This window comes from Cyprinus carpio, chromosome B15 (genome assembly GCF_018340385.1).
Source record: "Cyprinus carpio isolate SPL01 chromosome B15, ASM1834038v1, whole genome shotgun sequence".
Lineage (NCBI taxonomy): Eukaryota > Metazoa > Chordata > Actinopteri > Cypriniformes > Cyprinidae > Cyprinus > Cyprinus carpio.
Window position 1 is genome coordinate 14,669,931 of NC_056611.1, and position 16,355 is coordinate 14,686,285.

At 34.4% G+C, this 16,355-nt stretch overlaps 1 protein-coding gene and 1 long non-coding RNA gene across 2 annotated transcripts; one reads left to right on the forward strand and one right to left on the reverse strand.

Annotated features, from left to right (window-relative positions):
• Positions 1 to 5,186: 5,186 nt before the first annotated feature.
• Positions 5,187 to 7,570, reverse strand: LOC122139806. Its single transcript, XR_006156553.1, has 3 exons — positions 7,442 to 7,570; positions 5,778 to 5,904; positions 5,187 to 5,630 (listed from the first exon to the last, which is right to left on the reverse strand). It is a non-coding gene; the product is annotated as an uncharacterized LOC122139806 (long non-coding RNA).
• LOC109103889 (junctional adhesion molecule 3B-like) lies at positions 7,516 to 16,306 on the forward strand. Its single transcript, XM_042739375.1, has 9 exons — positions 7,516 to 7,667; positions 10,769 to 10,837; positions 11,251 to 11,363; positions 11,457 to 11,609; positions 12,000 to 12,202; positions 13,851 to 13,950; positions 14,264 to 14,393; positions 14,496 to 14,547; positions 14,902 to 16,306. Exons 3-9 carry the CDS (start codon positions 11,321 to 11,323, stop codon positions 14,935 to 14,937), a joined length of 717 nt encoding a protein of 238 aa, XP_042595309.1. The 5' UTR covers positions 7,516 to 7,667; positions 10,769 to 10,837; positions 11,251 to 11,320; the 3' UTR covers positions 14,938 to 16,306.
• The last annotated feature ends 49 nt before the right edge of the window (positions 16,307 to 16,355 follow it).

The following is a 16,355-nucleotide window of genomic DNA, read 5'->3' on the forward strand; positions in this document are numbered from 1 at the left end:
TTTTTGGACATATTTAAATATATATTGTATATGTGCATCTATAATGTATAACTCCAATCAATAATTATAAACCTATACTTTTTATACTATTTATATTATTCTTGATTATTGTATGATTTTTATTATTTGTATATTATTATTATTATATAATTCACATATATATTAATATATAAACCTTTAAATATATATTATACAATTATTATTTATATTATTTATTTATAACCTTATTTTCATCCTTGGTGCCACAATTTGATTAACAGAAATACTTCAAATATTATACATGCATACTATCTATGAAGTCATCTGTATGCTATTGTACTCCTAAAAGTGGATGAAATAATTTAAAGTAGATATATACACATTTAAAAAAAAAAATCTTGAAAGCAGACCAAAAATATTGATCATACACTCAGGGGCGTGTCCTAATGTTTGTCCAATCAATTAATCTCTAATATAACCTGCAGCTGACTAGCAATATAAATCTTTTTAACACATCAGAACTAAAAGTCATCTGATATTTAAGCAATTCAGCATTTTATGTCAGGGCAAATCAATCAATCAACCTGATTCTGTGATAGGTTGCTGACCAACCATCTCTTTGGCTGTTCTCCATTATAGTGCTATAGCCAGATCGATTCTGTTGGTTGGTTTTACTGTATTTCTAACACTTTGAGCTGCCATCTGTGTACTGCAATCTAGTTCAAAACCATCCACACCCCCAATGTTATGAAAAATGCATATGAAAATAAGGGTGCCATAATGCATCACAGTAGCTGTAAACCAATAAAAACTTTAAAACAAGACCTACAACTGATGTTACAGACTTTATGTTGCCGATTAATTACCGACGTAATTATCAGAGTGCATCTTACTAATGATGTCAGAGACTGAACTTGAGTGGGAACTGCTGTGTATCCACTGCAATCAAAGAGCACCATAAGTTGAGCCTTGGCGAAAATCCACTGTTACCAAGCAACCAAACACACCATGAAACATAAGAAACGTGCTGACTGTCAGGAAGGTGTGTGAACTGCCTAATGTGATTGTGCTGTGATGGAGGAGGCCCTAATGACATGACATCTTTTGACACATGAAAAGCTTATATACATTAGATAAAAGCCAGACAAAATGTCCATTTGTGAGGTATTTATATGTGTAATTCTGTCCACTGCAAATTCCTCCCATATAGGGATAACAAAAACCCAAATACCCATGACTAAATCTCTAATCCACTTTATCCTGTAATGATGTGTCTCATAATAAGCCAGCTATGGTAGCGGTACTGTCCAGACATGCTCAGGAGGTCCACACTAAAGCATCCAGCATGTGATTTTCCAAATATAAGCTGGAGCTACAGAGTAAAACGAGGTGTTTGTTGCTCTTTATATACAAGTTTTATTATGTGTTGACTTTCTAGCACCTCCCTGTTTAAAAGGGACCTAACACACACAGTTTCACCCAATCTCGTGTTAATCTTGAGTATCTATAAAGTAGTATTGTATTCTTCATATCCCCAAAATGTCTTTAGTTTTATCATATTTATAAAAGAAAGATACAGCTTTCCAATTCTTTTCGTGGGCGGAGCTAAAGAGTGATGAGCACTTGAGCGCTGATTGCCAACAAAACACAGACATTTGTTGCGGTTTCACTTACTGTCTGCAGTTCCGAATCATGACCTGGATCTTTTATAGATGGGACCGCTTCCATCTTTCAATATCAAACAATGTGCAAATCAAGTGTCGAACTAGGCCTCGTTTATTCAGACATTCATCAGTAAACACACTTGCGAAACCCTTGATGCCCCGATAAAACAAACTGCATCCACTGTTTACATAACCCTGGGTTCTTCGGGAAGCTGAACAAGGTTATCTTCCCCTTACAAATAAAAACACACTTCTTTGGAGACATTCTCCCCGAGAGAGTCCCATGCAGTGCTGCTGAATGAAGCGCATTGATTGGCACACTCTTGCTCTTGCTCTGGTCCATGTGTGTGCGCGGGTGTGAGAAATGCCCATATAAGGAGTTCCACCCTTCATTATGTAATGAAGAGCCACGATCGAAGAGCCATGATCTTTGATATAAGCAAAATACTTAAACATATTAATCCAATAAATACAAATATTTACTAACCAAATTTGTAGACTGAGACAATTTTTAAACTTTGTGGAGCTCACCAAGATGGCTGACGAACTCTTCTTCTTCTTGGCGTTTAATGGCGGATGGAATACAACTTTTAGGTGCATTACCGCCACCTTCTGATTAAGAGTGTGGATCAGGACCGTAATCTTCACTAAATTCAATTATATAATCCTGTGTCCTTTAAATAACGCATTAAAAAAAAACAATTTTTATCCCCTGATTTATTCCCCAAAATGTTCATTAAATTAAGTTTTCTTATTTTCCTTAAGGACATCAATCAGTATCTTTTTCTTTCCTTTCCATATCTTGGACACTTAATTATAACATGCTCTACATTTTCCTCCATATTACAATATTCACATTTTCCAGTTTCATGTCTCCCCATTTTCTTCAAGCTGCTATTAAGAGCAGTATGACCAAATCTAAAAACCTTCCTCCTGTCTATTTCTTCTTTCCTGTTACTCTGTACTTACCAACAATTCTTTGAATGCTACAAAACCATCTCCCTGTTCTTTTTTCTTTCCCAATATTTCTGCCATCTATTCTTCACATGTTGTTTGTTTAAACACTTCATTTCACTCTTGCCATACTTTATCTGCATATCTATGTCTACCTTCTTTGTTGCTTCCTTTGCATATTCGTCTGCTAACTCATTTCCATTTACTCCCACATGCGCTGGTACCCAACAGAAAGCTACATAAATTCCCATCATCTGGATCCTATATATTGTTTGAAGAATCTCAATCATTATATCTGCTCTGCTCTCTGAATGACGTTTTAATTGTAATTAAAGATGAACCTGAATCAGAACATATGAGTGTTATTTTCCTCCACCCATTGCAATGCTAGTAAAATTGCAATCATTTCACCAGTGTACACTGACAAATTATCTGTGATTCTTTTACTGACTTTGAATTTAACTTCTGGGATACTGAATGCCACACCTACTTTGTCTTTCATATTTTTCAATGCATCAGAATATATTTGAACATAACCATAATAATTTTCAGGAATGTGTATGTGTTATTTGAACATTTGATTTTAACTTATCCTTATTTTCCTCACTTAACAATGTCATATCCACCGTAGGTTGAGATATTAACCACAGAGGGGTTGTTGACCATGGAACTGTAGGGCTTATTGGAGTTTCACCAATTTCCATTTCTTTTACCACTCTAGGCACTTCCCATCCAAAACTTTTGATTTCTTTCTTTCCTTTTTCCCAGAAAGGTTTTAGAACTACCCTAACTTGGTGTTCTTGACTATGTCCTAATATACTAACCCAATATCTTAGTGACAGTTCGATTCTTCTAAGATCTAAAGGCATTTCTCCCATTTCAGTCTGAGAGGCTGCAGTTGTAATAATCTAAATGCCTTGTACTGGATTTTGTCCACCTCTTTTAACACAGTATTAGCAGCAGATTGATACACTATACTCCCATAATCAAATACAGATCATATTAAACCCGTATATATACTAAGAGCCATCCTCTCAGCCCCCCATTCTTTCCCCACTAAACATCTCATAACATTCATTACCCTTTAAAAAAATAATAATAATTAAAACATGATACTCTTACTATATCTTGACCATATAATTTAAATTTTACCTCTTTACTAATCCTACATTTTTTTTTCTCAAACAGAGAATCTAAAACCCCACTTATATGACCACCTCTCTACTTCTGTTATTGCTTCTTGCACTTTCCTTACAACAAACTCTAAATTCCTCCCTCAGTTCCAGATTGCACCATCATCTGCATAAAGAGATATTCCTATTCCCTTTTCAGTACTTAAAAATACATCAACCATAATAGAAAATAATAAAGGACTAATTATACTCCCTTGCGGTGTTCCATTTTCTACCTTTATTATCTCTGAAAATTCTTTCCCAATCTTTACTTGAATAGCTCTTCCAAATAGAAAACCTTTAATCCATCTTAATAATTTTCCTTTACCTACTGCTTTTCTCAATTTAATTATTAACCCTTCTTTCCACATCGTATCATAAGCTTTCTCAATGGCTGACGAACGTCTTGGTTACTTATGGTAAAAACCTCGTTCCCTGAAGGACAGAATGGAGACGTCACGTAGGTGACCGACTAATTGCGATATCCCTGAAAGGGAACTCTTCTGTCAGCAACTGTCTTTACAAGATTTCGCGATAAGTGATGTTGAGAACGTGATATTGTTATTGAATTGATTCAACACATTTTTTTAAGCTGAGGAGGCAAATACACAGCTTCAGTCAACTTACAAACTGGTTGAGACAGTGAAACCTAAAATGTTAAGTTAAATGAACAAATTCAGAAACTGCATTTTATTTTTATTTTTTATTTATTTATTAAAAATTAACTGAAACAACTAAACTGCGAAATAAAATTTTTACAGCATATTTACGACATTGAATTTAACTGTAGGGGGCTCCAAAGTCGCAAAAACACACAAAAACTACAGGTGCATTAAGGAATGACATCACAAATTCTGACAGTAATTAAATAAATAAATCATGATTTTAATAGTAAAAATGCTACAACGAAACCTGTTAATTACGGCAAGCTCTCTTACTATATGTGATGAAAAAATGAAATAAATCTAATGGTACATTTGTGTCATTTTACAATAAAATTCTGTTAAATTCATGTTTTTTTTGAAAGTGAAAAAGAAAAAGTCATCTTATGATCAACAGTGAAAAACCATAAATTGGCATTGTCAGAATTTTCTTTTTTTTTTATTTCTCTTTTTTTCGTTTTTTTTTTTTATTGAAACAAGGCCTGAGTTTTTTTTATTATCAGTTTTATTATCAGTAATAGCTAAATTAGTTTAATATTACATCTTGATGTTAAATTAATGTTTATTGTATTTTTTTTTTATTTCACATAAATATTTTAGTGTTACCGCAACATGTAAGAAATTTATTTGTGATGAACTTTGATTCATAATGTGTGGGTTTTTTTTTTATCACCTTCTGTTTTTTGGTGGGCTGTCAGTAAATTTTAAAGATACAATACACAGATATGGACTTTTTCCTGCAAAAATTGCTCATATTAATAATGGGGGTGGGGTGTGCTGCAATATAGCTAGATATTAATGCAGAAGATCACTTATCATCGTTATATATCATCAAAAGCATGGTATGACTTTCTGTAAGCTTCTTTGAAATGATTTGTGAAATGCACTTTACAAATAAATTTGACTTATTTTGCTGAATGATATAGCAAACAGCTCTTATCAGCACTATATATCTTAAAAATGACCTTAGCATCTTCCTCCACGTATTTGCCTTTGATGTGAAGGGTAACACCATTTAACACTAATGCAGGCTTGTGAAACACATTCCTTTGGCCTTGTTTCCAGCTTGCCAGAGCACCTGAGATGGTTGCCATGGTTTCCTGGTCACATATGTTCTGATGATGCAGATCAAGTATCTGTTGAAATGATCTTCAGCTTCATGTGCACCGTTTGAAGATTCCATCCAGGAAGGCATTTCACTGCACGCACAAACATGCATGTGAATGTGTATTCAAGACATCATGCCTCATATATAAATATAAATATATAACAGGCCAAGAGAGAATGAAGCTCTGAAGGTGTCGTTGTTCTCTAGAGGACTAAAGCATAAGTGTTCAAATACTCACACGCAGCAGGCGCTGACAGAGCTGGACAGTTTGGTCACAGTGTGTGCAAACACAGTGTAACAGTGGCGAGAGTGGGTGTGATTGCAGACTGTCTCTTCGGCTGTGCTCGAGTGGCACGACCGTTTTTCTAAATGCAAAAAAAAGTTTTATATAAGATTAAAATACTAGTTGATGACATGAAGCCTGCAGTTTGTGTGAATGCATGAACATCCTATGTTCTTCTCTAATGAAGACTAATACGATTCATTGTCCTAATTAAAATGGCAATTAATAACTCATTCTCATAGTTTGCATTTGTGAATAGTACTGTACAACATAATAATCTAAGACCCTTGTTAAGCATGGTGTGGTTCGAGCCCAAGAAGTGAATAATGCATTCAAATTATAACATGACAAAAATAAATTAAATAAAAAAAATAAAAAAATAATAATGCAGTGACCAGGGAATTAGTAAATTTAAATACACTAATAATACACACAAAGACATTGTTAACATAACATCAAATACATAAGACATTTTTTAATCCCTTAGTGTGACCTTTGACCTGTACTCATAATTCTGTATGACTGTCCTCTCCATGTTATATGCAATTTTGTGTGTGTGTGTGAATTAAAAGTGGTTGATAAAAAGTGGTGATATACCAAATATTTAATAAATAAGTACTGCAGTGCGTAGGTTCTACTACTTTTTGTTTATTTTTTTTCTCTAAAAACGATGGTAAAGGTTATATTTTTATTTGAAGTAAAAATAAAATATTCTTTCCATGTAATTAAATGTTTCATTAGCATTTAGGGCAAAAAAGGAAAAATGTGTACCTAGGTGTAAGGTGTCAGATGCAGACAGACGCTGTTATGTTGTTACATTTGAATGTCAAACAATTATAGGCAAAATTCTTAATTGCGTAAAATATCACACACTTCTCATCCACTCATACTACAGTATTCGTCACAACAATATATGAACCTTTTGGTAATTCATTTTTGATTCAGTTCGTTTTATTCACTTGGATAAGAGGCGAAGAGTCTTAGGCTAATAAAAAGACATGTTCAGTTGAACGTGATATGAAAACTTTTTTGCCACACACACACACACAAAAAAAGTTAATTAAAAAATATTTTATACAGTGGTGGCCAAAATGATTCGAACACTAGTATTTTCACCAGTTAAAAAAAAAAATAGTTTTAAGTCAGTTATTTCTATCTTTTGCTGTAGTGTGTCAGTAGGAAATATCAGTTTACATTTCCAAACATTCACATTTTTTGCTATTAATTGTAATAATCCAATAACACATATTATTACTTTTTTCGTTAAATATAAAAACATTTTAAAGTACAAAGTAATGATAGGTGTGCAGGCCCCAGATTTTATCTTTATCCTCTCTAACACTGCCATCTGGTGTTGAAATGTGAAATTATGATTGACATCTGGTTTTGAATTGTGATTTTTTGTTTGAATACATTCGTGGGTCACACCCTTTTGAAACTACTGAAAAAAAAAAAAAAAACAGATATGCGCCCAAGTGAACATGTATCGCTCTTATCCGAGAAATAGCCTACACCTACTGCTATTTATCACGTATTGACATAATTCTCGATTAATATCTCAAATACGCCTAAGCACTATTTTAATACCTTCTTTTCAAGGTCTAATCTATATACGTTACCTAACATTAATGCTCATCATCAACCGGAAGTCCACGAGCGCTGTCTCAGCACCTCCCCTCTCTTCCGCTCGGATGTCCTTGTAGCTATGGAAACTCATCAGCGGTAGCATCCTCCAGTGTGTCCACCCCGTCGTCTGGACAGCTAAGCTAAATTCGTATGTAAAACATCTCTTCAGAATGGCGATTGGGCGTCAAACGCTTTACTTGGCGCTCTTTTCATGGATGTGTGAGTAAAGATTTCTTTATTTTCTGTGAATTTGTTTGTAGGTCTTGTTGAATAGGCGGTCGTGGATCCGTGTGATGGCATTCTCGCGCTGACCCCTGCTGCTAACGCTTTACTAGCCATTTAACGCCACGCTCAATTTTAGTGCAAACACAGTTCGCGTTTTCTAGTAAGATGGGAACGTTAAAATACAGAGTAATTGGTTTATATCGCCAAGGGTTGGAATACAGCGACCGTGTCTCAAAACCCAGTGAGCTGCCTGCTCTGACATCATATTTGGGCGCGTTCGAACGTTCTAATATGAACATCCTATATTCGAAGATGCTGTTTAGGTAACGTTAGGTAGTTCTCTAGGGGTTGAGACACAGCTCTAGTTTGTATTCCTCAGCATGCTTCTCATGCTTGTGTGTGTCTGTGTATTAATAGCCTAATTGAGAGTCGCTTTAATCAGATTACCCATGTAAAAAAAATAAAAAATAATAAAAAGAAAAGAGGTACACTTTAGCATATGTTTAAAAAGAGGGAAAAAAATACTAACTGAATATTATTAATTGCATGTTATTTACAATTAAATTAAAATGTATTGTAGTTTAAATATATATATAATGTAACTAGTTCAACTTAAGAATGTTTCTGACTTTTGTAATTTCATAGTTATTTATATTGCTTTTGAAATATAGTGTGTACTGGCAAGCATTTATGATAAGCTAAATTCCAGTTTAAAATGTGTATGTCATTAAATATAGTTGTTAATTACACATTAATGATGATGCAATTTAGTACATTTAAAATATATTGAATATCAAGTACTTTATGTGCTTTAGTACAGTATTTTAATATTTAGTGTCCGCAGCACATTAAAATAAGTGTACTTAAATCACGACGAAAAATATTAAAACATTATAATTTATAATGTACTTTAAAGTAAAACTTTTAATTTGAAAAAGTTTTTAAAAGTTTAATTATGTGTGTTAAGAAACAGACATGAAAGTGTACTCTTTTTAATTAAGTACGCTTTTTTTCAGCAATATTACATTATTAATATAGTTTTCTAAAGAAATATGCTTTAAGCTTTGAAGTACACTATAAGTGCAGATTCAATACACTTAAGCTCACTTCTTTCTCACAAGAAAACCAACTGTTTAAGATCATTGTTGAATTATTTTATTGTAGCTGACATGTTTTTGAGGGATTTCAGGTCACATGTTATTGGACTCAACCTGATCTTTTCATTTTCTTCTCAGCACAATGTGCCTCTGTGCAAGTTGTGTGATGTGTGAAGAGGTGTCGCTTCATTCATTCATTCTCAAAGCCGCTGCTGTTGGTCAAAGTGTCCTGAATACCAATATACTTTAAAATGGGCTCAACTTCAGCCTTCATTTTCACTTTGTCCAGTGACGGGATCTTTGTGCTGTCAGAACTGTGGAGAAGAGTTTTTGTAAACAGTCGTGCGATAAAGAATGTCTCAAGCCAAAGATCACAGCACAACCTCCCCCTTCTCTCCCACTCTTTCTTTTTCTGTCTTTCTTTTAAGTTAGTCTGTTTGTCATTTGTAATGCTACAACAATCAGCTATTGTCTTGTAAAGTAATTATCCACCAAGTATGCAATCAAAACAACCATAAACCGGAATCATAATTAACATAAATTAACACAAATATTAAAAAGGGGGCTTTTGTTATGTTTAGAGTGGATATGCAGAAATGTTTTATTGGGATTTGTGTTTTTTTTAACTGTTTAACTGTTACATTCTTCATGTACATTCTTCTCATGTATATATAAATATGTATGTATGTGTGTGTGTTTGTGTACATACATGCTTCCCAGCGGTGGATAATGTAGCTTGTCTAATCGAGAAATGTCAACAGCAGTTGTAAAAATAGACCATGATGCATGCGATGGGAAAGTCAGCCTTGGAAACCGGAAACCTTGAAGTTCTCCAGCTGTTGCAATATGACTCTTTGCTCTAGTCTTCCATAAAGTGCCTCTTTACAGTGGTTAAATGGAGCAGAATTCAGTTCATCAGTTTTTGTCAGAACTGTCCCATGTGTAGCTATTCCTCGAGATGACAGTCTAGGTGATGATTAAACCCCACAGATGTTTGGCTTGTGCTAACTGAAGTCTGTCTTAAGCTTTGCAGAAGTCCATATGGTAAGATTTTAATCTGATGCTAAAGCCACAGATTATCACATATGGATCACTGTAAATACACTCTGTGGATTTCATGAGATTATGTGAAAGTGGAAAATGCATCTGGAAATAGCAAATGCTCTAAACCCCAAATGATTTTCTCATATGAACGAAGCCTATCGGGACTGTCAAGCTTTGCCAAATAATTTGTTTCATATTTGCCTTTTCATTATTTCACACTGTCTGGCCTTTTTGAGTTAGTACAGACAGACTAATAACTGAAAAAAAACACACAAGCTCTTCTAAATATATCCATGAATATTCAACAGCAGTTTGTTCAGGTCTGGGTACAGTTTCCCCAAGATACTTAAAAAGTTTATTCTTCTATTACGCTTTCCATAAACACCATAAAAAACTGAGTCACCCATTACTAAAATTCATAAGGTTTTTCATCTTTAACATTAAAACAGAAAAAAAAATAATCAGAGAAGTAGATATGTAGAGGCTTTGTTTTTAAACATGAAAGTATAAATAAATCTCACAAAAACATGTTTGGGACTGGGTCATATCCGATATTAATTCTCAACAATGATTCTCATTTATATTCTCATTACTGTAGTGCAGTGATGAAAAATGTTCCTGCCCGCACACAATATATTAAAATCAGAATAAATTAAAGCCAGTACAACGAATATTATAATTGAAACATCTTAAAAGGGCTATATTTAAGATATTAATTTAATAAATTATAATAAATGAGTGAAGAGGCAACACAGAATGAGAATGTTAAGGCAGTAATGTCTATTAAATTATTTACTTTTTTTTAAATTACGTATTATATATAATAATGTTTAAAATACTTTGGTATTATACAAAGTATACCTTCGTATACTTTGGTATACAGTGGTATAAAAATGTCTTATTTTTGTACTGTTCTTGACAGACCTGTTATCTGTTCTTTGTCATCTGTTGCAGGCAACAGTACAGCTTCTGCTGTAATTCTCAAAACAGCTGAAAAATCCGTATGGACAAATGAATTTGAGTGTAAGTCTTATATGAAGCTGTTTAGTAAGATTTCCAGTGTTGGGGAGTAATTATTTGTTTTTAAGTGTTTTGGGTTATTTATTTACATTTAACATGTTTACGTGTTTTATTTTACATTTAATGAGAAAAATTTTTATGTGTTATTAAATTACAGTTACTTATGAAAATGTTAATGATTACAAAGGGGGTTACATCTGAATACTTTCTGTAAGAAGCTAGGATATGTTAAATAATATATATTTCTTGCTTTGCATTTTGATATGCATGATGCCTTCTGCCATTTAAAGGCCATTTAGTACAGAAATGCTATTCTGATGCTGTTGATATAGTATAGTAATAGTAACCTTCCCAACACTGAAGATTACTTCATTAATGTCTGCATAAATTGACGGCTATTTCTTGTTTCTTTAAAGCGATTGAGTTGATGCTTGATAGAGTCCATTTCTACAAACAATCCCAGAATTGAATGGAAGAAAATTAAAAATGGTGTACCCAGCTATGTCTATTTCCAAAAATAAAATTTCAGGTGACATATTCTTTCTCTCAGAAAATAATGCTGTTTATTTGTTGACAGTGTTTAAGCTAAATTCAACTGAACTGAGCTGCTTTATGTTCTCAGGTGACTTGGAGCACAGGGCTTTGCTGAGAGAGCCTGCAAACCTTCTGATCCTGAACGCCAGCAGATCGGACACAGCTCAGTATCGCTGTGAGGTGGCGGCCATCGATGACCAGAAGCCCTTTGATGAAATACTAATCAGTCTCGCTGTAAGAGGTACTGCTGGAATAGTTCCTCTCAGGTACAGCAAAGGGAACATTCTGTGAGTTTTAATCCATGGTTATAACTCTCAGTAATGTTGCACTGAAATGCCCGATGAGAACAGAACTGATTGAACTGTCCGGATAAAAATGTTTTAGTGGGCTTGAGGGCAGGATGAATATGTTGAGCTGATCAATTTGCGATCTTACTGTTGGGAACATAATAAAGCTGAGAGGGAATTTAATGCCATGCAGTATCAGATGTAATGCGAATGCTGTTTTCCATTTGCAGTTCTTTTAAACTTTATTTAAAGTTGGTCTGAAATGAAAATTCACCCTGGTTATTTTTCTAAATACATAATGAAACATTGAAAAAAGCTGCTGTTTTGTTGTGGATGTGCTGCAGTGAAGCCGGTGATGCCCAGGTGTAGTGTGCCGGAGGCGGTTACGGTGGGTTCAAGCACTGAACTGCGCTGTATTGAGAACGAAGGCTTTCCACAGTCACAGTATCAGTGGTTCAAAAACAACGAAGAACTGCCAGAAGACCCCAAAACTAGCAGCAAGTTCTACAATTCTTCATACATCATGAACATTGAGACTGGTTCGCTGGTAAGTGTTTTGTGCTGACATGCTAGTAAAAACAACTTATGTTTTTTACTTAAATTTCAGAGGCTTGGATTACATTCTGCACCACCATTGGTTTGCAAGGAATTGCAAAATAATGGTTTGTTTTGCTGTGTTTACACAGTCTGCCCTGTGAATGAATTGCATTAACTTTACATTTATTTAAAACACCACACTGGAATGGAGAAAGTATTTTAATATTGCAAAAATTGCAAACGTTGGCTTTAAATGAAATAATAAGAATAAGAAACAATAATTAAAAAATACATTTAATTTTTACATTTACTTTTAAATATAAAATAGAGGTGTAGATTAAAGGGATTGTTCACCCAAAATGAAAATTATGTCATTAATTACTCACCCTCATGTCATTCCAGACCTTCTGACTGATGGCTGAAGGTCTGGAATCGTTGGCCAAGGCCTGGCCATGAGGCCGTTTGACCGACATGTCAAACAACCAATCACAGTTTATTTCATTCATCATCATGTTCGGGTCATGGAAATGTTGCCACAATAAGAGACCAGTTTGTAAAGCTCTTGGACGTATTTTAAAGATTCTATGCCGCAAACTTAAAATTTAAACGTTGTAAACACAACGGCTTTCCTCTTTCATGAGGGGGTTTGGCATCATGGCATCTTTGTTTCCAGGCCGAACGTTAAATAACCCAACACACGCGTCTCACGGAAATCCTGTATAATTCAACCAATCCGATGACGACTTCAAAACTCCTAAGGTGTGTCCAGTTTTGTGTGCGATATGCATCAGACTTTTAGCCAACGGTACATGGGCGTGATGTCTAAGGCTGAGACTATGTCATTCCAAACCCGTAAGATCTTCGTTCATCTTCGGAACACAAATTAAGATATTTTTGATGAATTCTGAGAGCTCTCTGACCCTCCATAGACAGCAAGGATCCTAACATGATCAGTGCTCAGTAAGGTTGTAAGGACATCGTTAAAATAATCCATGTGACATCAGTGGTTAGTGGTTAATCCGTAGAAGCTACGAGAATACTTTTTGTATGCAAAGAAAACAAAAATAGCAACTTTATTCAACTATTCGTCTCCTCTGTGTCACCCTAGCACCATTTTTTAAAAGTATCACATACGTAAACAACGTATGCAACATATTTGCACAGATATGTTGTTTATGCTTTGATCTGAATGTAAACAATGTATCCTCGTACATACATTGCAAGAAGACGAAATGTTGAATAAAGTCGTAATTTTTGTTTTCTTTGCACACAAAAAGTATTCTCGTAGCTTCGTAAAATTACAGTTGAACCCCTGATGCACATGGATTATTTTAACAATGTCCTTACTACCTTTCTGAGCCTTGATCGTGTTAGGATCATTGCTGTCTTTGGAGCGTCAGAGAGCTCTCGGAATTCATCAAAAATATCTTACTTATGTTCTGAAGATGAACAAAGGTCTTTGGGTGAACTATCCCAAGTTATATGTCTTTGTTGTTTAATAAAAATAGAGGCTTAGATTAAGTTATATGTTTGTTTGTTTTTTGTTTTTGTGGCCAATTCAATGGATTTTTTGAAAATTATTTCACTTATGTTTTATTTTACCAGTTTCAATATTAACTAGGCTTTTGATAAGTGTATGATTTACATTTGATCCACAGAAATTCCGGTCGGTGAAGAAAGAGGATGCAGGTGAATACTACTGCCAGGCCAGAAATGAGGCAGGATGGTCAAAATGCAGTCCTCAGATAATGGAAGTGTGTAAGTTTGCCCCTTAAATATGCTGGTCAGTAGCTGCACTTTGAAATAATGATTAAGCTTTTAATATAAAAATTATTTGTTCACCCTCATGATGTTCCAAATGCACTAATTTTTTTCTGTGGAAAACAACCACAGATATTTTGTGAAAACTTTGATATATTCTTTTTCAAGATTCTTTGTTAATAATAATAAATGTTTCTTAAGAACTACTGTAAATCAGCATATTAGAATGAATTCTGAAGAATCAGGTGACACAAGTTTTTTATATTTTTATTTAGAGTTATTCATTCATTTGTATGTAATTTCTTTCTAGATGATCTGGACATTGTGGGAATATTCCTGAAGGTTTTAGGTGGAGTGGCAGCATTTATATTTGTCATTGTGGGGATCTGTCAGATTCAGAAAAGTGGCTACTGTTCCTGCAAAGACCACAGGGAAACCAAGTAAGTAAAAACATAACCACAAAATAAACCTTAAGGGCTGATCTCATTTGATCTGGAATTGAATGCACTTTTGGTAAGATTGCAAGGCTCTGTTTCATACAGTTACAAAGTACCCCAACATGAAAACAGGATGGACTACGCCAGTCCAGATGAGGTAAGGCTGTGTGGATTTGTGACGTGATAAAACACCACAGATATCATTTTCATGCATTAGTGCATGTTTAGAGGCTGTAGTCAACACTTTGAAATGTTCTTACAAGGATGGATGAAATATCATCCAAGATTTGTTAGTGTTTATCTTCTCAGATTACACCGCAGCGTTTCTCTGACTGCAGATATTTTCTTTTTATTAATACTAACCAAGCTTAAAGTGGTATTAGTGCAATCCTCAAAATAATCTCTCAGTAAAATCTCTACATGGAAAAAATATTCAGCTGGATTTATGTTTTGCTTCTGTAGTGCCACATTTTAACTACATATCATTTGCCTGCTCTCTGTTTTTCTTCAGGGACATTTCCGCCACAAGTCCTCCTTTGTCATTTAAAATCAAATGGAGAAGAGCACTTAAGCTGTGTGAAGGCCTTGCGAGCTGACTTCTGAGCTGTCAAATTGTGGATTTTACACAGAGGTGCAACTTGAGCTTCATGGCTTGCCAAAGTTATTACAAAAATTAATACTACTGTGTTAAACAGGGAATTTTTACTCCCCTTATTTTGATTTAAACAGACAGGAATCAAACACAGGTTTACTTAAAACTCCACAGTTTATATATAAAAATGACATTCAGTCGAACAACACTAAGATTTATAGCTATTACATGCATCTTGTTCAGTAAAAAATCATTGTTTCAGCAAATCAAAAATGACTGAACTTAAGAAGTAACATAAAAATTTCTGAAGGTCAGTTGCAGTTCAAATTGTAGCAAGGTTGAAACTGCATCCAGGTGCTGCTGTATTTTTGCCCAAAAGTAGTCAACACATAATACCAGTGCAAGAATTGACATGTCTTCAAGGTAAATATTATATTTCCCACTGGAAATATAGTGTGTGACTATCCTGTCAGTGTAAATGTGTACAATGCCATGCCAAGACTGTTTTATCTGGGTCACTTTTGAGAAGAGGATTTTATGTGTTAGTGTTTCAGTAGTAGTTATTGAGTTGATGAACTATTAATTTGTAGCATTTTAGTTTGAGATTTAATCAAACATCTCCGTAAAGTCAGTAGACTTGGTTGTGCAAGATGATTCGTTTACTTAGTTTCATTTTTTAAATATTCCTCTAGATACAGATTACGCACTTGTGGGTTTTTCAGAGTGCCATTTCTGTGCTTAAGTGACCTTCAATGCTTTATAATTGTTTTACACGTTTTGGACATATTGTCCAGGTTTTTTGACTCTGTGTTATTGTTTTAATCTATTTATAATATCTAGGTATATTGTAGTTCACTCCAGAGTAGTAGTTAGACTGTGGGCCGTGTCACAAGAATAAAACTGATTATGTGGAAGCAATCAACATTGTCTATCCTTTCATATTGTTTTTAAAACCTGTAGCTATATATGTGATTAATTGGACCATTAAATTTACTTTGATTTGCTTTTTTCCCCACTTTTTATAAGTAACTTGACGCACTATGACAATATATATTAGTCTTCCTCATGGCATGTCCCACTGTCTAAAAACAGTTTGGCAGGCTGTTTATAGAAAAACAAATGAAAAAGAGAAACTGGGTTCGATCTTAATAAAATTGTCTAATTTAATGAATAGGCGAATCTAATAGATATGCCTGAGTAAAATTAAAGGGATACTCCACCCCAAAATGAACATTTTGTCATTAATCACTTACCTCCATGTCGTTCCAAACCCGTAAAAGCTCCGGTCGTCTTCGGAACACAATTTAAGATATTTTGGATGAAAACCGGGAGGCCTGTGACTGTCCCATAGACTGCCAAGTAAATAGCAGTGT

Coding starts and splice junctions, on each gene's coding strand:
- LOC109103889 (XM_042739375.1), top strand. CDS start 11,321: ATGGTGTACCCAGCTATGTCTATTTCCAAAAATAAAATTTCAG. Junction 11,364..11,456: donor TTCCAAAAATAAAATTTCAG/GTGACATATTCT, acceptor TTATGTTCTCAG/GTGACTTGGAGCACAGGGCT. Junction 12,203..13,850: donor ACATTGAGACTGGTTCGCTG/GTAAGTGTTTTG, acceptor TTTGATCCACAG/AAATTCCGGTCGGTGAAGAA.